Consider the following 18,236-nt stretch of genomic DNA (forward strand, 5'->3'; position numbering starts at 1 on the left):
TAGAGACTACAGATAAGGTCAAGAAGATTCGTGAAAACCTTCAGACAGCTAGAAGCCGTCAGAAGTGTTACGCGGATCGACGACGCAAGCCCTTGGAATTCCAAGTTGGTGATCACGTCCTACTCAAGGTATCCCCTTGGAAAGGTGTGATTAGATTTGGGAAGAAAGGAAAACTTGCACCTCGTTATGTTGGGCCATTTAAGATCGTTGAAAGAGTCGGAAAAGTAGCCTACAGACTTGAGCTACCTCCTGAACTTGGAAATGTTCATCCAATATTCCACGTGTCCAATCTCAGAAAGTGTTTAGCTGATGAGAACCTCCACATACCCCTTGATGAAATTCGTGTTGATAACACGATGCACCTTGTTGAGAAACCTGTGGAGATAGTGGACCGTTCATTTAAGCAGTTGAAGGGCAAACGAATTAAATTGGTCAAAGTTCGCTGGGAATCTAAACGTGGCCCAGAGTTTACTTGGGAACGTGAAGATCAGATGAAAGCGAAATATCCGCATCTATTTTCACAAGTTTCTTCTAAATAAATTTCGGGACGAAATTTCCTGAAGTAGGGGAGACTGTGACATCTGTGCTTCTGATATCATTTTACAAACTCTGAACAATACAATATTAATAAAACAGTGTGTTTTGATCCCAATGTTTGTCATTTATGTTTGGTTTTGTGCCCGTGTTGATTTTTGATCGATTTTGAACTCTATATCGCTTTCTGGAAAGTTATACGCAATCTGGTGCATAAACGCAGTCAGTTTAATGCGACAAACACTCCGGAACATCATCATAAACTTAACATACCATAAATAACCTTTACATAACTTAGAAATAAGTTTTAAAGGCTTTGGTATGGCAAAAACAAGTTTATTCGCTCTTAGGGACTATTTGCGTCAACTTGCAAAAGTATGCCTTTTCGTAGGGCAACGTACAGTCCAGAACATGATCATAAGTTAAACATACCATATATAACCTAAATATGGCTTAGAAATAAGCTTTGATAGGTTCGGTGTGAGAAAACATGCTTATATGATCTTACAAGGACTAAAAGTGTCAAAAACGACGTAAGTTTGCATTTTCGCGCATATCTTACGTTCTGGACACATCTGCACCTCCAAAATTTTTGTACACACTAAAATATTTTTATTTTAGTGATCGGCATGCAAAAATTCCATTCGTTTCGCAATTTGGATCATTTTCGCGCTCGTTACGATTTCCGTCGTAATTAGCCGAACAACGCAACCGTACGGCCAAACGAACCGACATCCGACATATTTTTGAGCATGTTTCATGTTCCCTATACTTTAACTTCATTATGAAGCTTAAAAATGGGCTTAACGGTTGTTAGAAGTGCCAATACGCGTTGAAACAAGCTCAGTGGCCAAATCTGTCATTTTGGGAAACTTGCTGATCTGCAGCAAGGTCCTTACGGACCGTAAGGGTCCCCTTGCGGACCGTAAAGGAGGCCCAGCGACCAGAAATCATATTTTGCTAACTGTTTGATAATTCAGGGGCTGTTATGGTTAATTCTTTGTGTGGTGGGCAAGTTTGTGTGTTCACCAAGGCTTTTAACCTGCTTGTAACAAGTGTATGGTTGTGATTCATTGCTTAATGGCTAATTAAAACACTTGTAATGATCTTGTTCATCATCTACAAGTATAAATACCCACCTTCACCTCCTCATTTCATTGCTCATTCTCATTTCTCTTCTCTTCAATCTGCTTTGGAGCTCTCCTAAGCTAATTGGGACTTTGTCTTCTTTGTTGAAAAGATAGCAAGGACCCTTAGTAAGCATTCTTTCATTCTTTTATTGCTTACTAGTTTAAATAGTCAAACAAGTGTTTGACTTTCGGTTTTGACCATTAATTGGTCAAGTCAAAGTTCAATTGAACTTTGAAACGTGATTGTAATCACGATAGTTATAATCCTTCGTGGTTATAACCGCTGATTACCACGTTAGCTAGTTGTAGTGTCGAGTCAAAGTTTCGGTCAAAATGCGTTTTAGCATGCATTTTGCCTCGGAACTACTTTAGGGTATCAAAACACTTTGTTTTGACACCAAATCAGTAGGTTGGACATGTTTTGACATGTCTAACTCGACACTATTAGTTTGTGCTTGTTTAGGGTCGTAAGGTAAAGCGGTCTAAACAACCGCTTATACTTCCGAACCCGACCCGTTTGGTCGATCTTTAGGATCCGACCAAGCTTAGTTAGTGATCATAGTTTCATAGGGAATAACCACTGAGGTTATACCTTATGATCACATAGGATTGGTTAGTCATTTGCTAGTTAGCTTGTATGCCCATAGGAAATGACCAAAATGCCCTTTTGAAGCATAAATTCGTATTTTGACTATGTGAACATATTTTTGACGTATAATTTGATTTAGTAACATGTTTAGGATAATTGGGCATTTAAGGCTTGACATAGCACATAGATAACCATCCGAACATAGTTTTTCGCTAACGACGCCTTATAGTAGCTTATGTTACCATAATGTGTCGAAACGGGTCAAAAGCACTTAGGTAGGCTTTCCAATCAGAATGTAGGGCCTATTAAATCATACCATATGAGTTCAATTACTTATTTGATTTATAGAACCTCATTCTATCCTATCTCCCGATTTAGGAGCCGATTATTAACATAGTTACCTATTCTAGGTGCCGGTTGATTCCGTGACCCTTGGAGCTTAAATTGGTCTTATTCTCAAGACTAATTAGCAATCCCAAGTGAGTACATAGTTCCCCTCTTTTACCGTTTTCAAATATTTTGGGGTGATACACATGTACATACATGTTACTTTCGTGTATTTCATGCTTTTATGACATAAACATGCTAGTTTCACCTAGTACATATATAGTACATGCTTTCCATTGTGTTTTGCAATGTATGTCAAGCATGCTAGCACATTGATTTGTTACACATTTGTTGCATATGTTTACTTAGCATATGTAGCACATTGTTTTACATGACGTTTCTGCTATGTATGTTTACTGAGCATGCTAGCACATTGTTTTACATGAACATTTCTACTAGGCATGTTTACTTAGCATTCCTAGTACATGGTTTTCACATGCTACATTGGTTATGACATTTGGTATGTTCAATCGGGACAATAATACATTCATTAACATTAGCTACGCCGCTCGGACTTATGTAATGGTACCATAGGAATTGACAACTCCCGTTTCCGACTTCTTGGGTTTGTTTGGAAGTTGGGGATGACAGAATCCGACTACATAACTTTAGATGAACCTTTAATTCGTTTAAGGGTTTGTCGCCACAGTCTCAAGGCTTGAATGTATGCGATTAACATTACTGCATAAATGTTTGTAATCATAAAGCATTGTTTTTCTGCAAAGCATAACATATGATTTAAACTTAGGTTTATTCAAAAACATGTTTTGTACATTTTCTATGGGGTTGAGTAACTTCTAGTTATTCACCATACATGACATTTGTTTTCACATTAGACATCATTACATAGTTAAGTAGATGATTTCCTACTTGCTATGCATTTCATTGGTTATACATGATACACATGACATTGTACACGGTTTACACATACACATTTTGACATATAACAAGACATTTTGGTTGGTTATTGATAAGTGACTTATGTAACGAGGCTATGTGTTATATGATAAAAGCATGGTGGATACGCCGCTGGTACTTCCTATATATAAGTGCTTTTATCGTATTATACATCGTTGCGTTATATAAACCACTTGGGCAAGACATGAACATTTCATACATAAACATGACAATGTTTTACAAATTACATATTTTATCCAAATTCATTTTCACTTGGTTATTCATTTAACCATGCATTATCATTTCATCATCATTTGATTTTCATTGATTTTTCATATGGTTTTGCAAAGGAAAAACATTTTGTAAGATTCATGACTACACTTTATTAAAAACTTCTTTCAAAAACAAGTCATGAATCTGCACAAACAAAACCTATGTATCTCACAGGCAATTTTATGCTGACGTACCTATTTTTACATGTGTTTCAGGTGCTAATGCATAAGGGTGTTTGTGCTTCACTTAGGCGGACTCGGGCCTTAGTGACTTAAAAGACAGTTATTATATAGTTTTAGTTTGAACTCAAGACAATGTTACTTTAATTTTAATAATACAAAACTTTATTTGCCATGGTTGTTGAAACAATAATTCTGTCGCTACTCACCTCCCCGGCGTTTCCGCCGCGGCTTTCGTTGTTTTACCGCGGCCGGGGTGTGACAGTATTCTCAAGCCTCGATGATTGTTATTCAATGTATGTTAAGTATGCCAAGGAGTGTGGGTTTTCAGTCAGGAAAAGGACTACAAAGACGAACTCTAAAGGTATCTTACATATTAAGTATTACTTGTGTAAGAGATCTGGGTTATACAAGGACAAGAAGGTTGATACGTTGGAACCCAATCAAAAGGAGCGATTAGTGTGATCCAACTTTTCAAAGAGGACTGATTGTGGTGTACTATTATGTGTAATTTTTGAGGCTGGATCATGGAAGGTGTATAAGTTTGTCGAGGAGCACAACCATGATCTTATTGAACGTCCTGATAAGTATTTTCTTCCAACTGAACGACACCTCACTCAGCTCCAGAAGCATGTTATACACAGCATGTCTAAGCTGAATTTGGGTCCCGTCAAGGCGTTTAATGTTATGAAGACTTGTTTTGGCAGTTTTGAAGACGTGGGTGCAAGTAAAGTTGAATTTAAGAACTATAAGAGGCAAATTAACTTGTTTATAGGGGAATATGACGCCGATATGGTTTTGAGACATTTGAATGAAAAAAACGTTCCCAGCCTAATTTCTCGTATGATTACTTCACAAACGAAGAGAATCGTTTGAAGGGACTTTTTGGTGTGACGATCAAGCCAAACGTAATTACCACGTGTTTGGTGATGTGATTTCGTTTGACGCCACGTATCGTTCCAACAAGTAATATTTTATAATTCAACTTCTTCTGTTTTTTGGCGTTTTATGAGTTTACATGCAATGGCGTTTTTATTAGTTTACATGATATGGCGTTTTATTAGTTTACATGCAATGGCGTTTTATTAGTTTACATGCAATGGCATTTTTATTATTGTTTCAGTTCTCATGGTGTTTTCATATGCAGATACTCTATGGTGTTTGTACCGTTCACTGGTATAGACAATTGGTGTTTTCATATGCAGATACTCTATGGTGTTTGTACCGTTCACTGGTATAGACAATCATCACTGCAATGTTACATTTGGTGCAACATTATTGGCATCGGAAACTGCTGATATGTATATTTGGTTGTTGAGAGTTTTTCTAAAAGCTGTTGGTTCTCAACCAAAAGTTGTTGTCACGAACCAAGATCCAGCAAGGAAGAAGGCTATTTCTGCTGTATTTGTTAACACGAGGCATCGGTTATGCATGTGGCATATGATGCATAAACTTTCTCTGAAGGTTGGTATTCTTATTTTTACCTTTGGCGTTTTAGGATACACTGTGTTTTAAAATACATGGCGTTTTGTACCTTGTTACTGTGTTTTTTTAATTAAGTTTTGTCTTTGTGTAATTTATATGTTTTTTTATGCATGGCATTTTCGTGTTATACATAGGTTGGTGTTAGGCTATGCAATTCCACCAATTTTAAAGAACATATTTATAGTGTTGTGTGGACGGATACTCTCACACCTGAAGAGTTTGAATTAGAATTGGAAGTGGTTATCACAGAGTTCAATTTAGCAGATAATGACTGGCTATTTGATATTTTTGCACTCAGGGAATCTTGGATCCCTGCATACTATAGAATGGAAGAGATGTCGGGTCTTATGTGAACAACATCGAGGTCGGAGAGTGAGAATCATTTTTTTGGTCAAGTGTGCAATTCGAAAGCTACTCTTATTGAGTTCATGACTCATTATGAAACTGCAATAGAAGCACAGCGTCACACACACCGAAAAATGATCATGAATCTCGATACAAACGACCCCAGTTGAAGAGTAATTACCAATTGTTGGAAGGCCAAGCTGCTGACATAGACACAAAAAGTATTTTTTGTGACGTTCAAGCTTAGCTAATTAGAATTGCGGATTGCATAAATCAACGTTACAAAGATCAGCCCGTTTGGTTTGTTAACTTTTACATAAATGACTTCCAGCAGCCTTGTACATCCTTATTTGAGGTAAACAATGGTGTTTTGTTTTTATATGGCGTTTTCTGTGAATAGCGTTTTATCATATCCAATGTGTTTTTTAATTTTTTTAGACAAACATTCTCTGCATGGCGTTCTAGAGATATTGTTTTTGGCGTTTTTCAGGTAATGTTCCGTAAGTCTGATTGCACATGCAGTTGCTCATGTAGGCGTATTGAACAGATTGGTTTGCTATGTAGATATATATTCTATGTTTTGAGAATTATGTACATTAGGGAATTTCCAAAACAATACATTCTGAATAGATGGCGCAAAGAGGCTTCCCCAAACTGCTCTCCCGAATACTCAATTAGTCGTGAATATATGACCGAGCTTGATCCCGATGTGCAAAGTATGATGCGAGATATTATTTTTTTCAACGGAATATACTTTGAACCGTTTATCTGGTAATAAAGAGGAGCTATCCTTATAAAAGGATCATGTTCAATCTTATATGAAGAAGGTTCAACATATGCAGATTGTTGCTCCTCCCGCTAGTACTAGGGATAGATTTGCCGAGATAACCGGTCAATATAAAAATGACAAGAATCTAATAAGAGTCGTTGTTGGGTATAAATCCAAAGGTTTTGGTTCTCGGAAGCGCCTGAAATCTAAACAGGAGATAGCAATCGAGAAAAAGAAATCATAGTCGAAACCCGAGGCCAAAGAAAGATAGTGTCAGAACTGCAAAGGCTATGGACACTACGCATCGACATGCAAATAGGCCGTAATTAAAAGAAGATCGACAAGGTCTTTGAGAGCTAGTGAAGAGTAGTTTGGCGTTTTGTATTTTTCATTCTTACGAGACACACACAGATGGTCTTCGAGAGCCAGTGAAGAGTAGTTTGGCGTTTTGTAAATTTCATTCCTATAGAACGCAGACATATCTTAGTTTGGCGTTTTACATCATTCATTGTACATCATTTTTTCCATCTTTTTTTCGACCTTTTTGTTTATAACATGCTACTTTAAAGTTACATAACAAACAATATAAGATCGGACAATCAAATCAAACGCCAAGAAAAAAAACAACGCCACTAAATAAAACTACCATAAACCTCTAATTTTGGTCATGCTAAACTCAATAATGTTTTTCTAAACGAGATGGACAACATTGTTAATCCTCAGTCAAGAAAGATGTCTAACAATGTTGTCCATCCTGTTGAGCTAAACTTTATTGAGAACAAAACTGAATCCCCATGAAATGACATTTTTTATTTTTTGTAGTTTTTGTATGTTTTGGTGTTTATATTGAGGATCTTGCCCATTACATCGAGTGAAAGTTTACTGAGAAAATAGTGTATCTCAAAGAAACATGGATTGGAATCTTTGATATTTAGGTTTTTTGGCGTTTTCTAAGATGAATGGTATAGAGGAAAATATGGCGTTTGGGGTTTTGGTGTGGATTTTACTAGGTCTGAGAGGTTGTTTATATAGGAAGTTTTTGGCGCGTATTTTAGGCGCGATTTTTTATAGTAAATGCTAGTAATTAAGTTCCGTTATTTCAGTACTGTTTGTTCAACTTTATCGGTCAAAAACAAAGTTTGGTGTTTTATATCTAATGGCGTTTAGATTAGGATGAAGTGTGCTATGTGTGTTAAGGCGGGATGTTAATAGCGTTTTATTCATGAGTTTCGGGTTTTGTGTAGAGAAGTCAAAAGACCCTTTTACCCTTAATGAATCGCGCCACACTATTAAAAGTGATGTTATTTACAAAAACACCACCGCATCATCTAGTCCATAGATTGTTTTGATATGACGATCCATAAGTGTTCTCTCCGTTCTCACACTTTCCACCGTTTTCTCTAAATCTTGACCCTATAAATATATAAAACTGTAACGTACAATAGGGCTTATCGTACATTGCGTACGCGGTGACAAATCACATGTAGTAAATGTTAAAAACTAAAATCGCATGTGCATAAAAGTGGTTGTATTGTTCATGGAATCGCATGTTCATGTTATATATATACATATATATATATATATATATATATATATATATATATATATATATATATATATATATATGAAATTGGATATAGTTTTAATGAAATCATATATGTTTGTGGGTGCTTTATGAAATAGCATGGGGCATATAAAATCGCATGGGAGGTGCTTTAAATCACAAATTGCATGGTGAAACATAAAATCGCACGTTGGAAAACAATCGCGTACGCAATGTATGTTAAGCCATTTTGTACGTTAATTGGCCTACGGGGCCGCTAAAATGAAAACCACCCCCAGTTAAGAGAACCACGAGAACCACTTTCCAACCATTGATCTTGAGAGATGGATGGATGAGATTAAAAGTAATAAAAACAATATTAAATTCTTTTTGTCTTATTAGGTTTAGAACTCATTCGTTTTCGCTCTTGAATTCTGTTAGTGCAATATGTCTATTGACTTCGTCTTGTATCGAGTCATCTAATAGGATTAGATAGGATAAACCAGTGCTCGGGTGCGAGAAACTGATTTTCATGTAATTGGTGGTGATTCCGCTTGAAACTGTCAAGTGCCATTTCAAGCGAAATCAAAATCAATTGATTCCGCTTGAAAGTGTCTTGGTCATTTCAAGCGGAACCTCATCAACTATATATAGGAGCTTGTTCCCTTTCATTTGAAGCAGAATCAGGATTTTGTAATCGGTAACGAAGTGCTGCCGAATTGTCTCCAGGTGCTGTAATCACGATTATATCAATATACGAGACATTATAATTACATCGAGCGTCCGTGTCATTGATTCCGCCTTTGATTCGGATAAACAACTCTTCTGAACGACTCAGTCTGGTCATACAACGATCCTACAAGTGGTATCAGAGCTCAGGAGGAAGAGTATAGCTCGATTGCATCAGTTTTCTGACTTCTACACCTTCTTTTTCAAAATTGGACAAGATTTCACGGTCAAAATGGATTGAATTTTTCACAGTACATGCGAAACAGTGTTTTAACAAAGCCTTGAGAATATCAGACCTAAATTCAGATTAAAAATGACAAAAATGGGCCAAAAGTCTGATTCCGCTTGAAAAAATCCAGCTGATTTCGCTTGAAAGTACTATTCCGCTTGAAATTAGCAAGTTATTCCGCTTGAATCTGCTATTTCGCTTGAAAAATTCATCAGATCTTGCTTCAAAGTGTTATTCCACTTGAAGATCTCGCTTGAAACAAGTGATTCCGCTTGAAAGTGGAATTCTGTTTAATATTCTGATTTCGCTTGAAGCTGTGATCTCGCTTGAAAGTGTTATATTAGTGATTTCGCTTGAAATCCTTATTTCGCTTGAAAAAGGATTTTTGTGTCAGGATCATTTCACGTCAACCGAGTGTCAGTCTATTTCGGGATATTTGATATTATTGATTCTGATTGTCTTTGTTGAATTGTCTCCAGGATCACATCATGGCTGAAGAATTTTTCAATACGTTCTACAATGCATTTACCTCGGATACAGTGGATGCTTCAAAGGTTACACCCAAAGCAATAACAAAAACCATCAAAGACAACATTAAACATGACAACTTTTATGGAACCTATTCAAAACCTCCGAAGTTGGATAACATTGAGGATTATGTTTGGTGGAAGGAGAGGTTTGTCAACTGGACGAAGGCATATGCACATGAGAGTTAGTTTTGTTTGAAGTTTGGTTATGATAGCCTAGTAAATGACAAAGGAGAAGAAATTCTGATCAAAGATTTTTCAGAGGAAGACAAAAAGAAATTTTCATACGAACAGAAGATGATTGCTTTGATCCAGCAATCAGTTCGAGATGACATTTTTTCTTTGTTAATACATGATGGGTCATCGAAGTCTGTGTGGAAAGATTTGAAGGCGAAAGCTAAGGGGGGTAAACAAATTCAGAAAAACAAAATCGCGTTATTGAAAAAAGAATTTGATTTATTTGATAGTTTAAAAGGAGAGACAGTGAGGCAAATGATTGAGAGGTTTTGCCATTTAAAGATTGAACTAGAAAGATTTAAAATTGTGAAAACTAGAGAAGAAGTTGTTGATAAAGTAATTGAAGCGTTACCACGAGCTGATCAGTGGTAAACGTTTGTTTTTATCTTGAAAAATGATGTTTTGTATGATACAATTTCTCTTGATGTTTTGTTAGAGAAAATTGAAAGTCATGATCTGGAATTGCAAAAGCAAAGCAAGATGAGCAGTTCATCGCATCATCAGAATGTTGGTCTATACTATAAAGGCAATTTACCTTCGGTGAAAGCTGATAGTTCACCAAAGACAACATTCAGTGGTGAGAAGATGAAGGAACCACAAACAACCTCATCAAATTATCATTCTGGATATGATTCATCTTCAAAATCAAGTTCTGATGAAGCAGAGGATATTATGTGCAACATTGCTCTCAAACTGAAGAATTCTCCGTCGATGAGCATCAATGCAGCTAAACAACAAATGAGTTTTCTAGCATCTGTTCTGGAATCGTATGAAGGTCTTGTAGCTAGTAAAATTGGAAACTTAGAATTAACCAAAGAAGACTACGACCAGATTGATCCAGAAGAAATGGAGCTCATAGACATCCGCTAGTGTTTGGCAAGTTGCATTCGCAGAGCTCAAAGATATATGGAGATTACCGGGAAGTAATCGTTAGGTGGTCCGTCAACGAAGCTTGGATTCGACAAATCCAAAGTGACCTACTTCAGATGCAAGCAAAAGGGTCATTTCAAAAGAGAATGTAGAAATTCTGAAGTTGCTGAATCTGAGAGACCTTTCAATGATGACTATTACCGAAAGGCAATTTATCATCGTAGTAAAGAAGAACCAAAGATGATCGAAAATATTCCAAAAGAGAAGTCCAGAGCTTATGCAGTAATTCATGACGATGAAGGTTTTGACTGGAGTCAGATTCTTCCAGATGAAGATCGTCCTGTAACAGCTCATGGCAGAAAAGCATCAAAAGCCCAGCATCATGTTCTTGTCGCTGAAATTCGTGAAGAAAACAAAGAAAAAGATACAGAGATAAAAGAGAAAACTCGAGAAGAGATTCTAAGTGAGAAAACTGAGAGAGAAAGATTCATTGTGGGGTGCAGAATGGAGAAAATGCAGGAAGAATATGAGAATGTTGTTGCGAACAAAAGATGGGATAAGAAACAAGAATGTTATGTCAACAAACAAGGTGAACCAGTTGTTCCAAGAAGTGACATAGTTCATGATGATGTTCTACTTGTTATTTCTCGATCCGGCGAATATTATTCTAGTGTTGCAAAAGACAAGACATATGTAAAAAGGCTAGATAAAATCATCAGGGATGCTATGACAACAAAACTGAGGAAGAGGAATAAAGAAAGAATGAAGAAGAACATTGAGAATTTAGTTGAGGATTTGAAGAAAGCTGCTGAGGAAGTAAAGGTTGAAAAGGTGAAAGAGGAAGATTTGAAAGTTGTTGAGACAGAAAAGGTTGAAGAAAAAGAGAAGGTTGTTGAGAAAGAAGCTGTTATTGAAGAACAGCAAGTTGAAGAAGTCAAGAAGGAGAAGGAAAATTCGATAGAAGTGAAGGTTGAAAGTTCAACAGATGTTGCTGGTGATGTTGGTGATGAGAAGCAGCAGAAAGAAGCTGATCAGACAGAAACAGAAGCAAACACTAAGGTGCCAATCACTGAGGTAAATTCTGATTCTAACATCTTGACTGAAACTGTTGAACAGTGCAAGAAATGCATGGAAACGTGCAGAGCTTGTACTGAAAAAGACGAAAAGATTAGAACAAGAGATCTTGATTTCACAAAACTTGAAGAAGTTTTCAAAAACAAATGCAAAGAAATGTTTGAAAATGAAAAGGTTTTAAAAGAAAATAATGAAATGCTTTCAGCAAAATGTAAAAAGATAGAAAAAGAAAATGAAGTTTTGAAAGAAAATGTTTCTAAAATGACAGAAAAATGTTCACAAAAAGAAAATATTTGCCAAGAAATGAAAAAGGAATATGATTCAATAAAATTGGCTTATCACATTACAAAAGAATCATATGAAAAAGTAAAAAGTGAAATGAAACTTGTTCAATCCAGATTGAAATACTGTTCTGAAACATCAAAGGAACTAAAACGAATGTATGAAATTAAACAAGGTGTTGTAAATTCATATATTGAAGATGTTGCTAAGCTAAAATGACAGATTGCTAATTTAGAACAGGATAATAACAAGTTAAAAAGTTATCACGCGTCATCATATGTGCTTGAACGTATTTTCAACATAAAACCGGATGGGAAAGATTCTGAGCAAAACAAGAAAGGCATTGGCTCAGAGTTTCATCAAGTTCCACCACCGGAAAAGTTTGTGTTTTATGATGATGAAAAGGTCGAAAAAGCTTTCAACATGGTAGATCAATTACCAGATAACATTGACATAACCTATTCCAAATCTGATGATTCTAGTGATTCAGAGGTCGTTGAAAGTGTGTTGAAAGAAGAGTCGGTTGATACAGGTAAATCTGAATCACAGGATGAAAATGAAGGTAATTTTCAAGATGGATATCTGAAAAACACAAAATCCGAGAAAAATTTGAATTTTGGTGGTAACCCTGTGGAGCCCCCTTCAAAGCCTGCTGCAGAGGAACCTGCTAAGGTGACCGAGAAGGTAGATGATGCTGGTGCTTCAAAGGATGCTGGTGGCGATGCTGGGACGAATGCTGGAGAGGATGCTGGAAGGGATGCCGGAGAAGATTTTGATGATGAAGTCATGATGGAAGAGGGTGCTACCCCTTAAAAGCAGCGAAGTGGGCGATGATGGATGTATGTGCCTAGGCTGGAGCCCACTTTTTAGGTCTGATGGTCGTGGTTTGCTTGAACAATTTACTTTTCATGTCTTTGAACAATTTACATTTCCTGCATTCAGACAATATGATGACCAAAGGTGGATGGGTCCTGGGTTTCAGGATGAAGCCCTTGGTCATCAATTAGTATAACCTGTTTTGAACAATTCAACGGTTGGAGGCGGATGGGTTTCGGTTTGAGATGAAACCTTCAACCGTTGCGTAAATATGGTTAGAAACTAATAGTGCTTTCGGTGGATGGGCCGCGGTTTGAAGTGAAACCAAAAGCACAACTTTTGACATGTTAATAATATAACCACCTTTTGACTTACTTGCTGTTGTTTTTCAATCTTTTGTTACACATCGCTTAGTTTAGATTTCAATTTTGCAAAATTAGTGCAATTTTTTTTTTTTTTTTGAAAATATCCTGATCAACATTTTCAGTGATATCCTGCAAAGACTTTCATCTAACAGAGTTTTCAAACTTCAAACAATTCAGATAAAGTCTTTAAGGAAAAAGGATAGTTTATTTTTCAAAATTCGCTTTGATAATACTTGTTTAACCAGAGTATTTGTTTTTAACCCAAGTATTATATCCCAAATATTCCAATCAAATATCCTGAAACATATTCCAAAAACACATTTCGAGAATATATCCTTAACCAGAATAATTAAACCTCTTCCAAACATAGTTTCAAAAGTTCAAATGACTTAACTAAGGTTCACAAAGGAAAGATCATACCGGGAATTGAGTATACCCCTAGTGTCGAACTTCAATCCTTTTGCAACTTCTTCCACTAAGATGCCCCCAAGTCGAGATACTTAGTACACTGGGTCCAAATTTGATCTTTTGAGCTCTACACAATCGCCTTAGAAGGAATGTCCCCTATGCATGAAGTCCTTGAACACTTAGAAAATTTTTGAATATCAGTTCCAACTGTTCGAACAGTTCTTGTGTCACAGGGGTAAAACCCAAAAATATACTTGAGATAAATCCTTAGTATTCTGGGGAAAATCCCATAAGTATCCTGGGGAAAATCCCATATTTTCATGCGCTACAGGCGTGAGTGTATAAAATCCAAAACTTAGAAAGGTGATAACCTTTAAACCTTAGAGAGTATGAAAATACCCTTCCGTGAGAGAGGGTGATCAATCCTCATATACCTTTAGGATCCAGGATATAGCCAACAATAACGAAATTGTCAGCCACTTTTACATGGACTGGTCCCGCTATCTTGAACTATCCCTGGACAGCTTGCGCTCCAGGCAGGGTGTTTAAACCCAATTCGAGAGAAAGGTGAATACCTTTAAACCTGTGAAGGGATCAGGATCCCTTAAACGTGAGAGAGGGGGCCAATCCTCTAATCTTTAGAAGTATCCTGGAGCTATATCCCGAAGCATATACTGCAAGACAATTGTAAGCTAAGGTGGGTGTTAGCCCGGCTAACACCCCTCCGATGCTTAAGTCAGTAATGGTTCAAAACAATAAATAATATTAAAACATATCAAAAGAGATAGAATCCATACCATCCTGAATTAGAATTTAAATTCCAAACTCACTTGAAATAGAGTTTTAAATGTATAGCATTCCAGGATCTTGGTAGCATATCCCCCTCTATATTCTTGAGTCGGTATGCTCCTTTTCCTGATCCTGATTCAATCTCATAGGGTCCTTCCCATTTTGGAGCCAACTTTCTGTAACAACCCTCACTAAAATTAATATTTAGTATGATAATTATGCAATAAGGAAACCCTAATTAAGTTTAGTATGATTAATTAATCAGTTAATCAATATTAATTAAGCTAACAAGATTAATTAAGCTAAGTAAGGTTTATTAAAAATAGATATATATGGGGTCGTATAAGAACGTTTAATATTAATAATTAAATATATTATTTTATTTCCCTTACTCCGTTTTTAATGAAACTTAGGTTAAAACGTAGATAAAAATATGCTCATTCTAAAGACATATTCGTCGTTTTATAAAACGTTATATTTTAAAAGTTATGCAAGAAAAACGAGTGAAGCAGCTGAATTAATATATATAAGCAACCTAGCTAGCACGTCAAGCAGGTAGGCAGGCAGGTCACTATCCCACATCGACAGAATTAGGTTGAGGTGCTTGCTTGCTTGCTTGCTATAAATAGGAAGCTTAGGATTCATTTTTCTTTGCTCATTTCTCTTCTTCTCTCTATACGTTGGTGTTCTAACCAATAATCACCGATACGATATTCTGTTCGGTCGATTCAGGAACCAACTAACGGATGCCAAAGTATTATACTTTGTGAATTTCGTTAAACGGAATCCAAAGTACTACTTTGTGAGTTCGTTAAACGGATGCCAAAGTGCTATACTTTGTGAGTTCGTTAAACGGATGCCAAAGTACTGTCTGAATAAGACTACACTTTGTGAAGTTCGTTAAGGTTCGAATCTCGTGACTATCGTTGAGGTTTGATTTGGGTTTTTACACAAATACGTATTCCGTTCTGTTAAGCTATATGTTTAACTACCGAAAATACTCCCCACCACACACACGCGAATCACTAATTAGTATAGCAGGGTGCTGCTACGATACAGGGTATTAACTCAATCGCTATTACGATTCATTTTCCGACCGATCAATATATCCAATGGATGTTTAAGTGCCACCCACATTAGGGTTATACTTTGTCGTTCGTCGTTAAATCGATGGATGTTTAAGTATCGCACTTTGTCGTTCGTTGTGAGAATTTGATCTCGTGAGTTATCGTAATTGTTGTATTAAGTTACCTACCTAGTTCGTGTGCACTAGGTTACAAGGCTAAATCAATAGGCTAAGCTTTGCCTGTATAAATCTGCAATATATCAAGGCTTATCTGTAGACTAAACTTTGGCCGTATGAATCTGCATGTTTATAATGTGAGTCATTCTTCTTTTTAACTGTTTTCTCACAGTTTGTGAGTAAGTATTACAATACCTCAAATTATTTTCAAGGTTATAATTACAGGGATTAAGTCTTTGTAATCACCAAATTACAGCTGGTATGTGGGGTATTGTGCACATTACTATTTTTATCACTCTAGGTGAGTGAGTATCACTCTATGTGAGTGAGTATTACTCTGTGTGAGTTAGCCGTCACTATTTGGGGCAACGGGACCCAATAGTGGTATGACCACAGTCACAGATCCGGTCGAGTGACAAATACCTATTCTTGATAATTGGTTGATAAAAACATTGTAATCGCTCTTAATACTGTGAATTATAACAAATATGTTTTTGCATAAAACCTGAATGAACTCACTCAGTATTTCCCGCTGACAAAACCTTTTTAAAACGCGTTTCAGGTAATTACAGTATATTGGAGTAAGAATTGGATCCGGCACCGAAGGCATCAAGAAGTGGCTTATTTTATTAATTAAATCAAATTAAGAAATATTGTTTTTATTAAAAGCTACCTTTGAAACAATGGAATTTATTCCATCTATTTAAATAAAATCTGGTGTTTTCTAAACTCTGATATTTTCCTAACTCACGGTCCTGATGAAATTTCCGCTGCAATGTTTTTATAAATAAAAATAATCACCGGTACCACTGGACTGCTCACGGCACCCGATTCCGTCCAGGGTGGGTCGGGGGTCGTGACAGAAGGTGGTATCAGAGCCACTGCTTTAAGCCTATAAGTGTTGTGATAATAATACTTAAGCTTAAATAAAAAGAGTTAGGAGATTTCTATTAAATGGTAGCACAGCTGATAGCAGTTAGATTTGAACATAAGAAAAGATGCCTTAGTATAAGCTAAGCCACTGGTTTACATAATTAGGTATTATAATAATACCTAAGTAAAACGGAGAATTAGAAACTTAATATTATTTGATTGCACTCCGGATGGTATTTAGACTTGAACTTAAGAATTTTGCCTTAAAATAAACTTTAAGGTAAATTACTTATATAAGTATAATGTAATGGATACTGGTATAACGGTTAGCAGGCAATAGCACTTACTTGCTATTTATTCTTGCTTATTGATATTATTTGGTCTAGAATAAGATATGTTATGGGAATACAAATTTCCTTGATTCTGGATAAAAGCCCTAATAAAAGAGGCACTTCTTAAAAAGATACTATTTATGGGAAATAGAAAATTTTCTCCGGCAAAACTGGGTATAGAGTAGCAGACTCTCCAGCTTGTCCGGACATATTGAGATTACCACTCCGGCGCGAACCGGATAAGACGGGGTAAATGATATGTCAAATCAGTGACAAGATTTCCCTAAATAGTATCATGACCAAATACCTGAGTGGTTCTTGGAAATATGAATCTGTTAAATACATTGACCTGATAAATGGTATGTTTATTTCAGCATGTGAAATATGTGATTATATAGATAGGTATATCTATAAGGAAATTCCAAAAAACCATAAGGATTGACAAATTGAAATAAAGCACAAGCATCCGTGTCTAGAATTCTTTATCAGGAATCTCTTTTCCAATATCAAACATTATTTTGTTTGATCATTTACCTCGTAACTCATACAATGAGAACCCTTTAAAGATGGGATATCATCGAAAGTATAAAAATTTACAATGCACAAGTAAGAAACATATAAAGTTGTGCTAATGCACAAGAAAACACATGAAACTTAAAATATACGTCCACAGACGTTGAAATATATCACACATGACTTTCCAAGGCAAGAACTTTGAAAAGTATAAATTGGGCACGATGACACCAATACTAATTCTGTCAGTAGAAAACTACTAATAAAAAAGAAGCACTTTGCCACGTGATCCTACAAACGATCTACATTTCGCTGAGGTACGTTGGAACAAGATTTCACAATCATCGGTGCATAGTCTAACCTGGGTCATAATTATTAGCACTACAAAAGAAGTCATATAGTTTTGCAAATTCCCTATTTCATTTCATTTCATTCGACATTCCTTGGTACTGTCACGTAACAACGGTTATCACACAAAATTCCAGATAAAAGTTCTTATATTCCTTTCGTAGCAATTCTGACTTCTGCCTATAATAAGTTGACTTTCGTGTTCTTTTAATGGTCATCATACCATAAATAATTCTTTCATAATAGCAAATATTGATCCATTTCGTTTCTTGGTAAATCCATACGATACACATGCACTATTTGTTGCGCATGTGGTTCATTTGAGTTATAAGACCCTAGGAAGGCTTCATTCCAAATTATTGTTTTATCCAACCTCAAATATCATTTCGCTATACTTGATCTTTGCATTGTAAACCGCGTTTTGCAAAATGATTACTCTTTGATATTTGATCGATAAATTTTTTTTTGAA

The 18,236-nt window shown here is 36.1% G+C and overlaps 2 protein-coding genes across 2 annotated transcripts; both read left to right on the top strand.

The window, feature by feature from the left end:
- Window positions 1–4,283: 4,283 nt before the first annotated feature.
- On the top strand, window positions 4,284–5,827 carry LOC110924522 (protein FAR1-RELATED SEQUENCE 2-like). Its single transcript, XM_022168524.1, has 4 exons — window positions 4,284–4,412; window positions 4,509–4,744; window positions 5,195–5,453; window positions 5,609–5,827. The coding sequence occupies exons 1-4, from the start codon at window positions 4,284–4,286 to the stop codon at window positions 5,825–5,827; spliced, it is 843 nt and encodes a 280-aa protein (XP_022024216.1).
- Window positions 5,828–6,139: 312 nt separating this feature from the next.
- On the top strand, window positions 6,140–12,892 carry LOC110924521. Its single transcript, XM_022168523.1, has 7 exons — window positions 6,140–6,174; window positions 6,258–6,309; window positions 9,569–9,765; window positions 9,832–10,022; window positions 10,290–10,527; window positions 10,948–11,797; window positions 12,683–12,892. The coding sequence occupies exons 1-7, from the start codon at window positions 6,140–6,142 to the stop codon at window positions 12,890–12,892; spliced, it is 1,773 nt and encodes a 590-aa protein (XP_022024215.1).
- The last annotated feature ends 5,344 nt before the right edge of the window (window positions 12,893–18,236 follow it).

The sequence above is a fragment of the Helianthus annuus genome, chromosome 17, assembly GCF_002127325.2.
Source record: "Helianthus annuus cultivar XRQ/B chromosome 17, HanXRQr2.0-SUNRISE, whole genome shotgun sequence".
Lineage (NCBI taxonomy): Eukaryota > Viridiplantae > Streptophyta > Magnoliopsida > Asterales > Asteraceae > Helianthus > Helianthus annuus.

Excerpts from the sequence above, each read along its gene's own strand:
- LOC110924522 (XM_022168524.1), top strand. The coding sequence starts at position 4,284 with ATGTATGTTAAGTATGCCAAGGAGTGTGGGTTTTCAGTCAGGAAAAGG. Across the intron at positions 4,413-4,508 it reads GGTTATACAAGGACAAGAAG|GCTGGATCATGGAAGGTGTA; the intron begins GTTGATACGTTG and ends GTAATTTTTGAG. Across the intron at positions 4,745-5,194 it reads GAATTTAAGAACTATAAGAG|ATACTCTATGGTGTTTGTAC; the intron begins GCAAATTAACTT and ends TTTCATATGCAG.
- LOC110924521 (XM_022168523.1), top strand. The coding sequence starts at position 6,140 with ATGACTTCCAGCAGCCTTGTACATCCTTATTTGAG. Across the intron at positions 6,310-9,568 it reads TTGTTTTTGGCGTTTTTCAG|GATCACATCATGGCTGAAGA; the intron begins GTAATGTTCCGT and ends AATTGTCTCCAG. Across the intron at positions 10,528-10,947 it reads GATGAAGCAGAGGATATTAT|TAAAGAAGAACCAAAGATGA; the intron begins GTGCAACATTGC and ends TTATCATCGTAG.